Source organism: Neoarius graeffei, chromosome 8 (assembly GCF_027579695.1).
Source record: "Neoarius graeffei isolate fNeoGra1 chromosome 8, fNeoGra1.pri, whole genome shotgun sequence".
Taxonomy (NCBI): Eukaryota; Metazoa; Chordata; class Actinopteri; order Siluriformes; family Ariidae; genus Neoarius; species Neoarius graeffei.
The window spans coordinates 69,860,253-69,876,111 of NC_083576.1; the positions used below are offsets into that span (position 1 = coordinate 69,860,253).

At 41.9% G+C, this 15,859-nt stretch overlaps 1 protein-coding gene across 2 annotated transcripts; it reads right to left on the reverse strand.

Annotated features, from left to right (window-relative positions):
- Window positions 1-506: 506 nt before the first annotated feature.
- On the reverse strand, window positions 507-11,403 carry gtse1 (G-2 and S-phase expressed 1). 2 transcript variants are annotated; one of them, XM_060927019.1, is made up of 12 exons: window positions 11,317-11,403; window positions 11,002-11,056; window positions 10,831-10,888; window positions 9,775-10,402; window positions 9,420-9,581; window positions 9,166-9,304; window positions 5,357-5,776; window positions 5,200-5,269; window positions 4,863-5,090; window positions 2,107-2,362; window positions 1,036-1,152; window positions 507-903 (listed from the first exon to the last, which is right to left on the reverse strand). In XM_060927019.1, exons 2-12 carry the CDS (start codon window positions 11,024-11,026, stop codon window positions 805-807), a joined length of 2,202 nt encoding a protein of 733 aa, XP_060783002.1. In that variant the 5' UTR covers window positions 11,027-11,056; window positions 11,317-11,403; the 3' UTR covers window positions 507-804. The 2 variants fall into 2 exon arrangements, with proteins under 2 accessions (XP_060783002.1, XP_060783001.1); XM_060927018.1 differs by having other exon boundaries at window positions 11,299-11,400.
- Between the last annotated feature and the right edge of the window lie 4,456 nt (window positions 11,404-15,859).

The following is a 15,859-nucleotide window of genomic DNA, read 5'->3' on the forward strand; positions in this document are numbered from 1 at the left end:
CATGATTGAGGTATTGAGGATTGCATGCAACCTGTTCACTTCAAGTGACTAGTCAAATGGGTTTATAACCAAATATAATCATTACATTACAGGCATTTAGCAGACACCCTTATCCAAAGCGACATACAACATGCCTGGGGAGCAGTTAGGGGTCAGGTGCTTTGCTCAAGGGCACTTCGGCCATTCCTGCTGGTCCCAAAGCTGCTTCTCTAACCATTAGGTCATGGCTTCGCTATAATCAAATCCACTACATTGTCTGATAGTGGTGGAAGTGACAACCATAGTGATTAAAAGTAATCATCCAGTCCATTTCAAGGCAACATGTGAGCATGCATGCTCACACAAGCCCAGAGTAAACCCATGCAGACACTGCAGTTTGAACTCCACCCAGACAGCAGCTTGAGCTCAGGATCAAACCTGGCTCTACCGTACCACACCCACTTATTTTTAAGTGCTGGGGGGGGGAGGGGAAAAAAAGTACGTCAACAGTGCAAAATCTCACTGCGTTTATAGTTTAGATATTTTATTCGTATCTTTCATTGGGGGAAGGGGCTTACAAATGACAAATCTTTCACACACAAAAAAAATTACTCTGAACACTGACAGGTTCCAGCATAATAAAAAAAAAAAAAAAAAAAAAAAAAAAACACAGCACATACAAAATCAACCACATGAATAAAATGCACATTATTATTATTGTTGTTATTACTCTCCCAGTAGCCATCCTCACGTCCTTTTCATATAACGGTCATCGCAAGTTTATTTTTTTCTCAGATTTGTTCACTTGGAAATGCAGGGTGTTCTTCAGAAGGACAAGTTAATGAGTGGAGGAGCCTCAAACACAGGGTTTTCCTTCTTTTCTTCTGGACTCCATTTTATAAGAGGGGAGCTCAAATCAATCAGCTGGAGAATGCAACAGAAAAACAACATGAAGTCGGAGATGCATTTTGCAGGTTGTGAAGACAGACATCAACGCCATGATCAAAACCACATTTTTCATTAAATGAAGCTGAAGACATTTAGTTGATTTCTTACCTGTCCACTAAAAGCCTTAGTGGGAATGGGTTTGATCAGGTCAGGGGTGTTGGAAAGGTCGATGAGTACTTTCTCTTCAGGCTTCAAAGTAGGAGCAGGTGCATCCACCAGCAGCACCTGAGAGAGGATAAGGAGGAGAGAAAAAGAAAAAAAAAAAAAGACATGCACAACTTCAAGTCTATATCAGCTCTGCTGATGGTGCAGGACCAAAACACAAGTCCTAATGTTAAAAGTCACAGCCACAGCAGGTAGAAGCCTAATGTATTTCAATACTAGCAAAATGCCTTGCTGCCATTAGATATTTTAATAATGTAAAAACATTCACTGGTTTATTTACTGCGTGCCAAACTTATTCATATGCGTTATTCTGGAAAAGGCAAGCTGGAAATTTACAAAGCAATATTTTAACACCGTCTCAGGTCAAGTTGCTACTGTTGTCTGCTTTACTATGGATGATGCACAAGGGGAAAAAAAAAAGTTAAATTTCACTGTACATTGGTATAAATGGTTTTTATAAAATCCCATTTTACCTAGCTTCATGTAGATATAGCTGACAACAACTTGGCATGTCACATGAAGTAACAAACAGTAAATATCTGTCAGGTGTCTGCTCCTAAAATGTCGGGATCAGGCTATACAAATTCAGTCTGATTCTGACAAATTTGTCATGGTCAACAAATTTCCAGCATTGAGCCTGAATATGAACATCGAGAACGATGAACTGGGCTTATAGTGCGACATAATTAACAAAACATCTAGCATGTTAGAGGGTTTTTTTTGTATATTCTTGTCTAGTTCAACAACTCCTACGACACGTTCCTTGTATGACATGTACGACTTTCCTTCTGTAACCATGATTGATAATTTCTCAACCCTCCCTCCTGAGGGCACACCAGAACATGAATGATTGGTCAGGGTCAAACTCTCATGTCGCCAAACTTCTGACCAAGGACATGGCAAGAGACATGACACAATGATTGCTTAATCTGACATGATGACCATCGTGAAAGACAATATTGTGTAGTCTGAGCCCAGCATTATGTAAAATGTACTCTCCCCCCACAAACTGACCTCCTGTGTTTCTGCCTTCGGAGGATTGTGCAGAATTTCCTCAGACTTTGAAAGCGACGGACATTCTGGGTTGGGCAGATGAGGCTCCAGATCATGTGGGGATTGTTGGGAAGACTTCACTGCTGCAGGCTCACAAGTAGTGGGCCCATCACAGTCATCCTCCAAACTAAAGGCCAGGGAGCAGGGCTGAAACTCGGCCGAGTCAGGGGAGTCCTCCTTGGGCACTGCCTGCTCAACTACTTGCTGGTGCTCTGGGCTATAAAGAAAAAGTTTACTGTTACAGTGAGTGGAGCCATGTGTGACAAAACAGGAATGAGAACATGACTGGATTTTCATTAGTAATCTCATATCACCTCTAGCCGCTTTATCCTGTTCTACAGGGTCACAGGCAAGCTGGAGCCTATCCCAGCTGACTATGGGCAAAAGGCAGGGTACACCCTGGACAAGTCGCCAGGTCATCACAGGGCTGACACATACAGTAGACACAGACAACCATTCACACCTACGGTCAATTTAGAGTCACCAGTTAGCCTAACCTGCATGTCTTTGGACTGTGGGGGAAACCGGAGCACCCGGAGGAAACCCATGCAGACACGGGGAGAACATGCAAACTCCGCACAGAAAGGCCCTTGCCGGCCACGGGGCTCGAACCTGGACCTTCTTGCTGTGAGGTGACCACGCTAACCACTACACCACCGTGCTGCCTTCATTGGTAATCTCATCTCATTATCTCTAGCCGCTTTATCCTGTTCTACAGGGTCACAGGCAAGCTGGAGCCTATCCCAGCTGACTACGGGCGAAAGGCGGGGTACACCCTGGACAAGTCGCCAGGTCATCACAGGGCTGACACATAGACACAGACAACCATTCACACTCACATTCACACCTACGGTCAATTTAGAGTCACCAGTTAGCCTAACCTGCATGTCTTTGGACTGTGGAGGAAACCGGAGCACCCGGAGGAAACCCACGCGGACACGGGGAGAACATGCAAACTCCGCACAGAAAGGCCCTTGCTGGCCACGGGGCTCGAACCTGGACCTTCTTGCTGTGAGGTGACCACGCTAACCACTACACCACCGTGCCACCTTCATTGGTAATGTTTTCATAAATAAACCAATTTAAAAGATGTAGTTTTATGGACAGAAATAGCATCATATGATGAAACTGCTACATACAGATCACGATCTGCTTAGCAACATATAGAAACAAAATCTGGTGATACGTCCAGAGTTTATAAATAGATTAATTTGAGCAAGATTCATTTTAAAAGGATGACTCCCATGCAATTAAGGATCAAAAACAGAAAATTACCAGGGAACTTTGAGATCAGTCAGAACACAATTTTTGTAAAAACTGTCGTTTCTTACGCTACGTTCACACTGCAAGGCTTAATGCTCAATTCCGATTTTTTTGTGAAATCCGATTTTTTTGTGAGGTCGTTCACATTAACAAATATATGCGACTTGTATGTGATCCTCAGTATGAACGAAAAGCGACCTAAAAGTGTTCCGCATGCGCATTGCAGGATACGACGACGTCACACGCAGTGAGCATGGCCAGTGTTTACGGAAGTAAAACCGCCCGGTTGCGGTATGACCCATCCAATCTAGCTTGAATAGCTGTATCCCCCCAAATGGAAATCAGCTCCCTAACCTCTGCGTCCTTCCATTGAGAAGATTCAGAACCTTCACAGCCCGAAGCGTCCCTCGCATTGATGTCATGCGCAGGGGCGCAGATACGTTTTTTTGAACTGGGAGGGACAAAAAACTGGGGGGGGACAAAGCTGCCAGCAAACCAACCCCAACCCCGATATGCCTGTCAAACTTGTTGTTAGTAACCATAGCAACCAAGCTCGAGCTCGCAACCTGTGCAGTCTGCGCAGCTCAACCAACCGAATATCAGTCTTTGTTTTGTTTTATGTGAGTTGTTGCAACTATGTATACACTGCTGTGCACCTCAATAAACCGAATGGTAATTAGTCTTTTGATTTTTCCGTGAGGTTTGCCTTATACAAAGAAAGACAGCATAGACGTTTTTCCTCCCTATAAGTGGGGGGGACCGAGCGAGGTGAATTTAAATCTGGGTGGGACGAGTCCCACCCTCTATCTGCGCCCGTGATTATGCGCCATGTTGTTGTAACTTTTTTGAGAGACCCGCCGCCTACTTCAGCGCAGAATAGTGACGTTTGTGGCTTGTTGACGTGTAAGTCGGATGAATGCGACCTGGCGGTTCAGACTGAAGTCGCATATGAAAAGAGCGGATAGGAATCGGAATTAGGACCACATATCCAAACGGCCTGGGTCGGATTTGAAAAAAAATCGGATCTGTGTCGTTCATATTGTCAATAAAAGATCGGATACAGGTCACATATGGGCGAAAAGATCGGATTTGAGTCACTTCAGCCTGCAGTGTGAACGTAGCCTTAGAGTGCTCATTTTCACAGTGCAAGCTTCTAACATCAGTATTGCAAAGACATGTACAATACTGAAATGAATATCAAAACAAGTAACTGAAACATTATAAAAAGAATCAATATAAATAAGTATACCTCTACAAAGGTGATCTCACTTGCGCACAACCCCCAAAACCTCTACTTCTATGACTTACTGAGAAACCCTCAAAGCCATGATCTTAAAGCTTAATCATGGGTAACTTTGAGAGGTTTTTTTTTTTTTTTGGTCTTCTCAAACTTCACTGGCGGCAAAAGAAAATCAAATGATTATATATATTTGAAAAAAAAAAGGTCACATTACCTAGCATGACTAATCTCTGAGCTGGAAGCTGGTGGCTCAGGGGTGTGGGACGATTTGTTGAACCGAGGCACACTTTTGGGTGTCAGCATGGGGATGCAAGATACACGGCGGTTCACAGGTGTAGGCAGGGCAGACGGGCGTCGCAATCTAGACTGCGATGGCTTCTCAGTTGCGCTTGAAGGTGTCTGGAGGCCATGAAGTGCAGGAAGAGCGAGTCTCTGTGGAACACTGAATAGAAATTATGAACAATAACTTGTGGAACTGTGACCAACAAGCAAGCACTTGATCCTCAATCCCGTTTACAAGTTCATAATTATGAAGCAGAATACTGCATTACCTGTCCACACTGCAATCTGACATCAGTCTTTTTGGTTTCATAATTTGAGGAACGTCAGGCGATGATGTAACTAATTCACATGATCACAAAGGCATACGGTTAATTCAAACTGCTGTAATCTCAAAATCAAGTCTGATAATACACAAACGTTTCTTACCTTCAGATCTTCGCACTCCTTTCAGCGTGTTTGTTGGAGTCTGTGCCATGAAAGCTTTCAAGTTGGAGTTCACCTTAACAGTGCTCCCAGGCTTAGCAGCAAGTGTAGATATACTGGGCACAGAGGTCGTCCTCGCCATAGTCCCCTTAGCTGGTGTGTGGTACTGAACAGAAAGTCCAGTCCCTGATCTCCGAATAGGTGTGGGCTTGACTGGTCTAGGAACAGGCTCAGATCCTTTTCTTCCCTGTGTGGAGAAGGATGTTCTTCTACCAGAATATTCCAGAGATTTGCTGACGAGTCCTGACTTGCGGTTGGAACCGGGAAGCCTGCTGCTGGAACTGGGAAGCCTGCTGCTGGAACTGGGAAGCCTGCTGCCACCGATACTACTCACGCTGGTGTTCAGAGAGGAATTCAGTTTGCCTGTATGGAGAGTGTTGGTAGAATATTAAACCCAAGCAGCCTTAACAAAATGGAATAATAGCAACATTAGTAGACCGAAGGACTCATTTTCTGATAATGCTGTAATGGTATTTGAACAAATGAGAAAACGTGATAGCCCCAGACAGGACTTCATTCGTTATTTGCAGCCAAGGCATGATATATTGAACAGTACAAGATTAACTGACAGCCCTGAAAGATCTCCCATCGAGAAATTATTTCAAGCAGCTGGAAAGATGTCCATTAGTCTATTCTAGGAGGTTATGCGTTTTGCACCCCCTATTGCTTTACAAGGGCTTGGGGGCACATGGTAGAGGGAACTATCCATCGCAATTGACGAAAAGGAGTGGCAAGATATCTGGAGCAGGCTAAACCAATTTTAGTCTGCCATCATGCAAAATCAACACAGTTTAGGATTATACACAGAACGCACATATTCCCAAGCCATACATAATTTTAACCTTACTCTTTTCAGCCATGTGCCTTAAATTAAAGGCAAAAGCACACAGAAGAGCATAACGAGAGTTGTGTTTCACTGTAGGAACAGAAAAATAAACGTTCTGAAACAAATTTATTGGGGGGGGAGGAACCCCATGATTAATTATAAGCCAAGTGAATCCTCACTGAAAGTAGTTCTGAAGTGTTTTCATTTGTCTGTATTCTGCAGTATGAGCGGCTCAAAGCGAGTCCCACCAAGCGCTCAGGAACAAAAGCAAAAAAAAAAAAAAAAAAAAAGGCCATAATTTTTAAATTCACAGGATTGTAAGCAAGGTTGCCTGATCATTATAATGATCTACAGTCACTATAGAGCCTCCCACTTTACATATTTATACTAAAACACAATATCATGATAGTACATTTCCAAGTTCCGCAGAGAAGCAGCCAGAAACACATAGGAGGAAATGCAGTGCTACCAAGTGGACCAGTCAGTCAGAGTTGTTATGGTCTGCATCACTACACATCACCGCGTAGTTACATTTCTGGAGAGGTGTGCATCAGGCTATGGCGTATGGTACACTGCTACATCATATCCTACACACAAGTATAAACTGGCCTTTAGAGCTGTCCTGATCACCCAGGAGACATGTTGATACCAGGTGTGGACTTGTGCTGTGAGGAAGAACATTTTATTGCAGTGGTTTAATGAAAAAGTCAAAGTCCTTCCCATGCCATGTGGCACACAGTGTGGCGCCGATCTCCGTTTCCGTAGCCCTCGGCCTCTTGCCAATTACATAGCTAGGTTTACAGTGGGGGGCTAATCCTCTGGTAACCGCAAGAGTTTAATGAAAAAGTACCACCTGTTAAAGGCTGGTAGAGTGTGCCATTTGATTCAGTGTCAGAGTACCTTACATGTATAGAACATTCAAAAACAGACCAATTCTATAATATTTGGGAACCCCATCAGAACTATGTAGAGCCAGGCACCTCCAAGCTGCAAGGGTTTTCTTGAACATGCAATAAGAATATTTGCATGGTCACCTTTGGTGATATGTGCATGAATCTGAACTGATGTGTATTTTTAGTTTGCTTGTTGTGATCAGTTAGTCTTCTGTACCCCCCCAGGGGATTTCATAACGTATCCATCTTCTACTTATGGTTAGTTTTTTCTTTTTTATCAGACATCTAGTTTTTAGGTTTGTTTACCTGACATGTTTCGACGAACGTAACTGTCGTCTTCCTCAGAGTGTCACCGGATGTTGTTGGTGACGCATCTTATCAGCTGATGTTTCCGAAGGCGTGACCTTCCTGTCTGGCTTGACAGGTCGGTCACGCCTTCTATTGTCTGTTCGTCCCCTGCAAGATGGCACTCCAGGTATGGGAGAGCATGTATGCTCCCTCATCCCGGTTGATGGTCCTCGGGCTTCGCTTACGGATCTCCATGGCCTCCCTGATCCAGCGCTGATGTTTATTATCTTCTGTGCGGATGACTCTGGCATTCCCCCAGTCCATAATATGATTTTCTCTTTTGCAGTGATCTGTTATGGCTGACATAATTTTCTTGTTGTGCCTTTTCTTTTATTGTTCGGGTTTGTCTTGTAGCTGTCTCCTTTTTGCATTCTTTCTTATGTTCGTTTTTCCTTGTGGTGAAGCTCCTTCCTGTCTCCCCGATGTAAGTTTTATTGCATGATTGGCATGGAATCTCATATATGGTGTTGCATTTGTTTTCCGGATGTATTCTATCTTTGGGATGAACCAGGATCTGACGGAGTGCTGTGTATGGTTTGACAGGTGTGTTAATACTGTGTTTCCTCATTGCTCTTTGAATGCGTTCCGTTATTCCTCTGATGTATGGTAAATGTTACTAAAAAACACACCAACAAACAAGAACACAGGGGAGTAGCAACATTACCATACATCAGAGGAATAACGGAACGCATTCAAAGAGCAATGAGGAAACACAATATTAACACACCTGTCAAACCATACACAACACTCCGTCAGATCCTGGTTCATCCCAAAGACAATACATCCGGAAAACAAATGCAACACCATATATGAGATTCCATGACAATCATGCAATAAAACTTACATTGGGGAGACAGGAAGGAGCTTCACCACAAGGAAAAACGAACATAAGAAAGAATGCAAAAAGGAGACAGCTACAAGACAAACCCGAACAATAAAAGAAAAGGCACAACAAGAAAATTATAAGTCAGCCATAACAGATCACTGCAAAAGAGAAAATCATATTATGGACTGGGGGAATGCCAGAGTCATCCGCACAGAAGATAATAAACATCAGCGCTGGATCAGGGAGGCCATGGAGATCCGTAAGCGAAGCCCGAGGACCATCAACCGGGATGAGGGAGCATACATGCTCTCCCATACCTGGAGTGCCATCTTGCAGGGGACGAACAGACAATAGAAGGCGTGACCGACCTGTCAAGCCAGACAGGAAGGTCACGCCTTCGGAAACATCAGCTGATAAGATGCGTCACCAACAACATCCGGTGACACTCTGAGGAAGACGACAGTTACGTTCGTCGAAACATGTCAGGTAAACAAACCTAAAAACTAGATCTCATCTCATCATCTCAAGCCGCTTTATCCTTCTACAGGGTCGCAGGCAAGCTGGAGCCTATCCCAGCTGACTACGGGCGAAAGGCAGGGTACACCCTGGACAAGTCGCCAGGTCATCACAGGGCTTAAAAAAAAAAAAAAACCTAGATGTCTGATAAAAAAGAAAAAACTAACCATATTTAATATAAGACATAATGAACGTAATCGAAACATCTACTTGTTGCACAAGTGAAAGCTAAATATACTGAGGAACGCAACGATGCCAATTTCATGACTGTGTTGTTAAAATTAGATCATTACGACAGTTCAGGTCTAAAACAGTAACTTGCACCATTAATGTTCATATTTACCAGTTGGAGAGACAGACAGGCTTGAGTTCATACTAGACACAGAAGAAGAGGAGGAAGAAGTATTCCGGCTTCGGTCCACCCCTCTCCCTTTAGGTAGTGTAGGCACTTTGTGAAGATGAGCACCACCTCTTAATTCAGTCTAAAGAACAAAGTAAAACAAGACATTTTCCAAATACTATTCATCTGTGAACCTAACAATGAATGACATTTAACATCGATAGCCAATTTAAACTAACGAACAAAAGGTGATTCACCTTGCTAGGTGCTGGAAGGCATCTCTTTACCGGCAGGCTCGTGTTGAAGGAAGAATCACTCACATCAGAGGCTACACTAGGTGTATCAGAGAGCAGATCTTCAGCAGAGCCTGTTTTATTGATGCTTCTACGACCAGGACTCCGCTTCAGGCCAAAACAACTCTGTGACATTAAGAAAAAAAAAAAGGTGGTTACTTAATTGACTTAAAAAAAAAAAAAACACCCCACCCACATAAAACAAAAACCAGGCTAATTATTCTCTCAAAATGTGGTCGAAGCCACAAAATGACAATATGCAAATATCATTTTTCGACAAACTTATACGAGGGGTGTTGGGACAAGAAAACTGGCCTACTTTGCTGGGTGGAGGAAGCCGATTTTTGCTATGAAGTGCTGGTCGACTGCCAGATGACAATCGAGAGTTCCCTGTGGCTGTGGGTTTGTTAGGTAGTACTCTGCCACTGGGCACAAGGCTTTTCCCTCTTGAGGCCATTTTAGGGCGAGCATCACTAATTCTCACAGGGCTGGAGGTGCCGAGACGTGTTTTGCCTCCAGATATACCGCTAGACTTCTGCAGTCGTTTCTGGAAGGTGGGTGGAAGCTGGTTCATGGGGCTGTCCTGAACACAAAAAGTTTCTCTCTTAATAGGGCTAAGTGAATCAGCTGGCTTGAACATGCCCAGTTTGGCCGACGTGTCCACCTCAAACTTTTCCGCATCTTCAGGCACACTGGAAGCAGCTGTAAGGTCTTTTCCAACAGGCTCAGAAAGAGTTCTCTCAAGGTGGCTGACTAAAACATGAGCTTCTTTGCAAATTTCCTCAAAGTTCTCCTCAAGCAGCGGACTCCAGCTGGGCTCCTCACCCAAGGACGGCCCACTGCTCAAGCTCTCTTTCGTGTGGGTCTCTACACCATGGGAAACACATCTCTCCTTATGTGTGACAGAACCCAAGAAGACTTCATCCTCAACATCATCTCCTTCAGAACTGAAACAACAACAAAAATTTCAGAAAGCACCTTGGATGTATGCCAGAGACAATATTTCTAGGGATTCTAGGGTACTGTTCTGAAAGCCTGAATTAATATTTGGATCAGATTTAATATTTCAATCCAATCCACTGGGTCTACAGTACAATCACACACACTGTGCAATTTCACCACCAATACGCTTCTCATGATTTATCAAAACTTAAAAGTAAAAAGAGCCGCTTGGTTACTCGAAGGACATCAGTATCGGCCTTCACTCAGAAAACCAGTTGGATCAGTGCATCCCCATTTAAGTCCAGTTCTATGTGCTGTCTAAAACTATGACAAATCTATTCTTACACTCGGTAAGAAATTGTTAAAAAGCGATAATGTACATTCAGTTGTAAATATGTAACAAACCAATAAAAGACCAAATGAACACACACACCTTGCTGGGGACAGTGAAACTTCAAAATCAAACTTCTCTTCAGCCACTGAGCAAAAATCTATAGAAATAAAAACATCAAATTACATTCTTTGCATGTATGAAGTCTAAAGTTTGAATGAGTTTATTTCGTTTAACCAGAATGCACAGATTTGTTATACATGAATTAGTTACCATCATCAGCTAATGAAGCCATCATCAACAGAAAAACAGATGGGAGTCCAAAGTCCTGAAAAAACAATCAACTATATCAAATATTTATCATTCCTGCTTTCTAACAATACAGAAATACTATGATTTAAAACAAATGACACGTTCATATACTGGTTTATTCTGCGTTAGGGGGATTTTAGAGAAGCTGTGATTAGCATGATAAACAGAAAGCTAGTGAGCTAACTCACCAACAGTGAACTAACTAACTTTCTCTCAACATTATAATGGCTTTTACTCATGTTTAAAACCAAATCTCACCAATTATTTGTAACTCACAGCTCAAAGTTGGACTTTTTCCCCGCTATACGAACTTACTACAAACACAGACACTTCTAAACACTGCTTAACTCGTTTCAAATTTCGTCCTTAGGCTGAATTCAAAGATCACGTGATTTAAATGGTGACGCCGTATTGGCGTAGAAATTTTTCCGGAAGTGAAAGTGGCACACGCGCACACTTCCGCAAACAGTAACCTGCTTTCATATATATATATATATATATATATATAATTTTATTTTATTTATATAAGAACACAACAATACAATACAATCTCTCGTAGAGGAAAAAAACATAACCGTATTTCACAGAAGTTTTTTTTTAAATAGTACAGTACAAACAAACAAAAAACCTAGGGGGCATAATAATAATAATAATAATAATAATATTTAAAAAAAAAAGAGCTACAGCATACAACTGGAAATCGGTTAAAAACAATAATGACTTGGAAATCTGATGAGAAATATTTCCAGCCACCTTCCAGTCTTTTAAACTAAGTAATACAGAATAATACAATTTGAATTCGTTCATAAGCAGGAAAATGAGGGTTTGTTTCTTCCATTTGCTACAATGGATGTGATATTTGGCTAAAAGTAAGACTACAGTGGCATGCAAAAGTTTGGGCACCCTTACTGAAACTGTCTGTTACTGTGAATAGTTAAGTGAGCAGAAGATGAACTGATCACCAAAGGGCATAAAGGTAAATATTACACATTTCTTTTCAGCGTTTTCTGTAAGATTTGTGTATTATTTTTGTTTTGTACAATTGGAGAGTGAAAAAAGAAAAGGAACACCATGCAAAAGTTTGGGCACCCCAATACATTTGAGTTCTCAGGTAACTTTTACCAAGGCTCCAGACCTTAATTAGCTTATTGAGCTGTGGCTTGTTCAAATTCTTCGTTAGGAAAGGTCAGATGATGCAGATTTCAAAGCTGTATAAATTCTCTGACTCCTCAAACTTGTCCCTAAAATCAACAGCCATGGGCTCCTCTAAGCAACTCCCATAGCATTCTGAAAAACAAAATAATTGCTCACAAAGCAGGAGAAGGCTACAAGAATGTAGTAAAGTGTTTTCAGGTAGCCGTTTCCTCAGATTGTAATGTTCTTAAGAAATGGCAGTTAACAGAAACAGTGGAGATCAAGGTGAGGTCTGGAAGATGAAGAAAACTTTCTGAAAGAACTGCTTGTTGGATTGCTAGAAAGGCAAGTAAAAACCCCTGTTTGACTGCAAAAGACCTTCAGAAAGATTTAGCAGACCCTGGAGTGGTGGTGCACTGTTCTACTATGCAGCGACACCTGAACAAATATGACCTTCGTGGGAGAGTCATCGGAAGAAAACCGTTCCTGCGTCCTAGCCACAAAATTCAGCGTCTTAAGTTTTCAAATGAACATCTAAATAAGCCTGATGCATTTTGTAAACAAGTCCTGTGGACTGATGAAATCAAAATAGAACTTTTTGGCCACAATGTGCAAAGGCATGTTTGGAGAAAAAAGGGTGCTAAATTCCAGGAAAAGAACACCTCTCCAACTCTGAAGCATGGGTGTGGATCAATCATGCTTTGGGGTTGTGTTGCAGCCAGTGGCACAGGGCACATTTCAATGGTCGAGAGAAGCATGGATTTGAATAAATACCAACAAATTCTGGAAGCAAACATCACATGTGTGCTGAGCCCCCTCCTCTTCACTCTGCTGACCCACGACCTCACACCAACATCCAGCTCCAATCTCTTCATTAAGTTTGCGGATGGCACGACTGTGGTGGGTCTCATCAACAATGGCGATGAGACAATCTACAGGAGTGAGGTGAGCCGCTTGGCCATGTGGTGCAAGGACAACAATCTCCGCCTGAACGTGGAGAAGACGAAGGAGATTGTTGTGGACTTCAGGAGAGCGCACACCCAGCATGCTCCACTATCTATCGACAGTGCTGCAGTGGAGAGGGTGAGCAGTACCAAATTTCTGGGTGTGCACATCTCTGAAGACCTGTCCTGGAGCAACAACACCACATCACTGGCCAAAAAAGCCCAACAGCGTCTGTACTTCCTCCGCAAACTGAGGAGAGCAAGAGTCCCGGCCCCCATCATGCACACATTCTACAGAGGCACCATCGAGAACATCCTGACCAGCTGCATCACCATGTGGTATGGCGCCTGCACCATGTCCTGCTGCAAGACTCTGCAGCACATCATGAGAGCAGCTGAGAGGATCATTGGTGTCTCTCTCCCTTCTCTAATGGATATCTATAACTCCCGTCTCACCCGCAAAGCCATCAGGATTGCAGGTGACCCCACCCACCCATCTCACAGCCTCTTCAGTCTGCTGCCGTCGGGGAGGAGACTACGGAGTCTCCGGGCCAAAACCAACAGGCTCAAGGACAATTTCTTTCACCAGGCGGTCAGAAGGCTCAACTCCCTCCCCCCTCTGCCCCCTGCCACAGATTCTGCTCGCACACACCCCTGCCCCCCCTTCAGCATCTGACATGTCACCCTCACAGTCCCCCCCCCCCCAACACACACACACACACACACACACACTCTCAACGTTCATTAACATACTGAACTCAGGGACTGCACATTTCACTTTACCTTGCTCATTTACACTATTCCGCACTACCTCACCTTAACAGCTATTAGTTTATTGTTTATACTGCTTATTTCGTGTTTACCTGCTATACCTCAAGTGCCCTTGATTGTTTATTTGCTCCAATTTGTGTGTGTGTATATATATATATATATATATATATATATATATATATATATATATATATATATAATGAGTGTTTAGTCTATGTCTAGTTCTTATCTAGTGTTTATACTGTTTATATTATTTATTTCAATTATTCTATTTTTATTTATTGCATTGCCTGTTTGCACCGTGGGTCAGAGAGGACTGAAATTTCATCTGTGCTGTATGTCGAGCATGTACAGCATATTTTGACAATAAAGTTGACTTGACTTGACTCACACCATCTGTAAAAAAAAGTTGAAGTTAAAAAGAGGATGGGTCCTACAATAAGACGATGATCCAAAACACACCTCAAAATCTACAATGGAATACCTCAAGAGGCACAAGCTGAAGGTTTTGCCCTGGCCCTCACAATCCCCTGGCCTAAACATCATTGAAAAGCTGTGGATAGATCTCAAAAGAGCAGTGCATGCAAGACAGCCCAGGAAACTTGTAGAACTGGAAGCCTTTTGCAAGGACAAATGTGTGAATCCCCCAGGTAAGAACTGAAAGATTATTAGCTGGCTACAAAAAGTGTTTACAAGCTGTGATACTTGCCAAAGGGGGTGTTACTAACCATGCAGGGTGCCCAAACTTTTGCTTCAGGCCCTTTTCCTTTTTTTGTCATTTTGAAAACGTAAAAGATGAAAATAAAAAATTGTTTTTGCTTAAAATATAAAGGGAATGAGTCATCTTTAACTTTATACCTTTTGGAGATCATTTCATCTTCAACTTGCTTAACTGTTCACAGTAACAGCAATTTCGACCAGGGGTGCCCAAACTTTTGCATACTACTGTATGTTAATAATATTAGGCTTAAATAATCCATATAAAATAAAATCTGAGTAATACTTAATGAAGGAATATTATGTTTAAGAGAAAACCAGTTTCTGATATTCAACCAAAAAAGTTGAGTCCAATGGCATGAAAAGAACAAATGCTCCTCATCAGAATTACAAAAGGTGCACAAATCAACAACAAATTTAAATCTTCTCTTAAGAAATAGGGCTACTGGATATATATTAAGCTTTCGTGACGTTGTAGACAGAGCTGTTATTTAGCACACAAATGTAAAATATTAAAGTTAAAATGCAACATGATGAGGCTTACAATTTGAGAAGCTGTATCCTGGTGTAATTATTCTTCTAGCCATTATTGCCTTGTTTCAGACCAGCAATACAAAGATGGCTTTCTTGGGTAGAGTTTTGTTTATTCATGTACTTTTGTTAAATGACGTGTCTACCTGTTGTAAAACACCACTGCCGGTGAACCAAATGATCCATTGCAGTGCCAAACAGAAAAGTTCGATTCTAAGGTGAATCAATTCATTTAGGGAATCGACCTATATTTCTAGTAACACGAACCATGACATAGCCTAACCTATGAATAATATACAGTGGTGCTTGTTAGTTTGTGAAACCTTTAGAATTTTCTATATTTCTGCATCATATGACCTAAAACATCAGATTTTCACACAAGTCCTAAAAGTAGATAAAGAGAACCCAGTTAAACAAATGAGACAAAAATATTATACTTGCTCATTTATTTATTGAGGAAAATGATCCAATATTACATATCTGTGAGTGGCAAAAGTACAACCCCGATTCCAAAAAAATTGGGACAAAGTACAAATTGTAAATAAAAACGGAATGCAATCATGTGGAAGTTTCAAAATTCCATATTTTATTCAGAATAGAACATAGATGACATATCAAATGTTTAAACTGAGAAAATGTATCATTTAAAGAGAAAAATTAGGTGATTTTAAATTTCATGACAACAACACATCTCAAAAAAGTTGGGACAAGGCCATGTTTAC

Bases quoted from the DNA above. Each gene is read 5' to 3' on its own strand.
- gtse1 (XM_060927019.1), bottom strand. From the start codon at position 11,026: ATGATGGCTTCATTAGCTGATGATG. The intron at 5,091-5,199 runs GTAATGCAGTAT...ATTTCTATTCAG, and splicing joins TCAGATTGCAGTGTGGACAG to TGTTCCACAGAGACTCGCTC. The intron at 1,153-2,106 runs GTCAGTTTGTGG...ATCCTCTCTCAG, and splicing joins CGAAGGCAGAAACACAGGAG to GTGCTGCTGGTGGATGCACC.